Source organism: Entelurus aequoreus, linkage group LG12, assembly GCF_033978785.1.
Source record: "Entelurus aequoreus isolate RoL-2023_Sb linkage group LG12, RoL_Eaeq_v1.1, whole genome shotgun sequence".
Taxonomy (NCBI): domain Eukaryota; kingdom Metazoa; phylum Chordata; class Actinopteri; order Syngnathiformes; family Syngnathidae; genus Entelurus; species Entelurus aequoreus.
Genome location: NC_084742.1, coordinates 28,379,092 through 28,379,901, shown reverse-complemented (window position 1 = coordinate 28,379,901; position 810 = coordinate 28,379,092). Strand labels below are relative to the sequence as shown.

The window sequence follows — 810 nt, the reverse complement described above, 5'->3', positions numbered from 1 at the left end:
AACATGCAGAGGAACCCACCTGGTGCACGCCTGCGTCGGTTACTGCGAGTCCAGCGCCTTCCCGTCCAGGTACTCGGTGCTGGTGGCCTCCAACTTCACCCACAACGTCACGTCCACGTCACAGTGCTGCACCATCAGCAGGGAGGCCAAGGTGAGGGGATGAGCAAGAGGTGGGATGGTTGGGGTCATGTTCTATTCTCACCCACCTCTGGCTGGATCTGCAGGTCAAAGTTCGCTTGGAGTGCCCGGGAGGACGTCACCACGATGAGCTGGAGATCCTGACAGCTAAGGCGTGTCGCTGCGACATGTGCCGCAGCTCACGACACTGAGGCACATCAACTGGGACCAGGACCAGCACCAGGACCAGAAGAGAACTCACATCACAGTTTAGTCTTTTTACTTACCAAGAAGACATGTTCTCATGTGGAAGACGAAAAACAAACACTGTAGAGTTCACATTGACTTTTAGGAACAAAATAAAATTTTGCATAAACGTATTTAATCAATAAAATGATTCAGCAGTGATACAATGAAAAATAAACAATGAGCACTAATCACTAGCAGAAGACTAAAGAATGTAAAAATATATATATTTATTTGTCTACATTTGACTTGTTTTGAAAAAAATACTGTATATATTGATGGATGCAAATGTTTGCGCGAAATGTCTATGGGATCAATGTTTTTAACAAATGCTTTTTATGAAATTTCTTCTGAAATTGTGGACTTATTGTGAAATATATTTGTTAGTTTTTTGTTTTTTTAAACTGCCATTCAAACAGGGATTTTATTCAATTTTGGTTCAACTTT

The 810-nt window shown here is 42.5% G+C and overlaps 1 protein-coding gene across 1 annotated transcript in view; it reads left to right on the top strand.

Annotated features, from left to right (window-relative positions):
• The window catches only part of LOC133661260 (glycoprotein hormone alpha-2-like), a 539-nt gene extending 210 nt beyond the window's left edge, over nucleotides 1-329 (top strand). Inside the window, exons 2-3 of the mRNA XM_062064402.1 lie at nucleotides 1-151; nucleotides 225-329. The exon at nucleotides 1-151 is cut by the window's left edge and continues 34 nt beyond it. Of these exons, the coding sequence (XP_061920386.1) occupies nucleotides 1-151; nucleotides 225-329 (256 nt within the window). The remainder of the gene's footprint in view (nucleotides 152-224) is intronic.
• The last annotated feature ends 481 nt before the right edge of the window (nucleotides 330-810 follow it).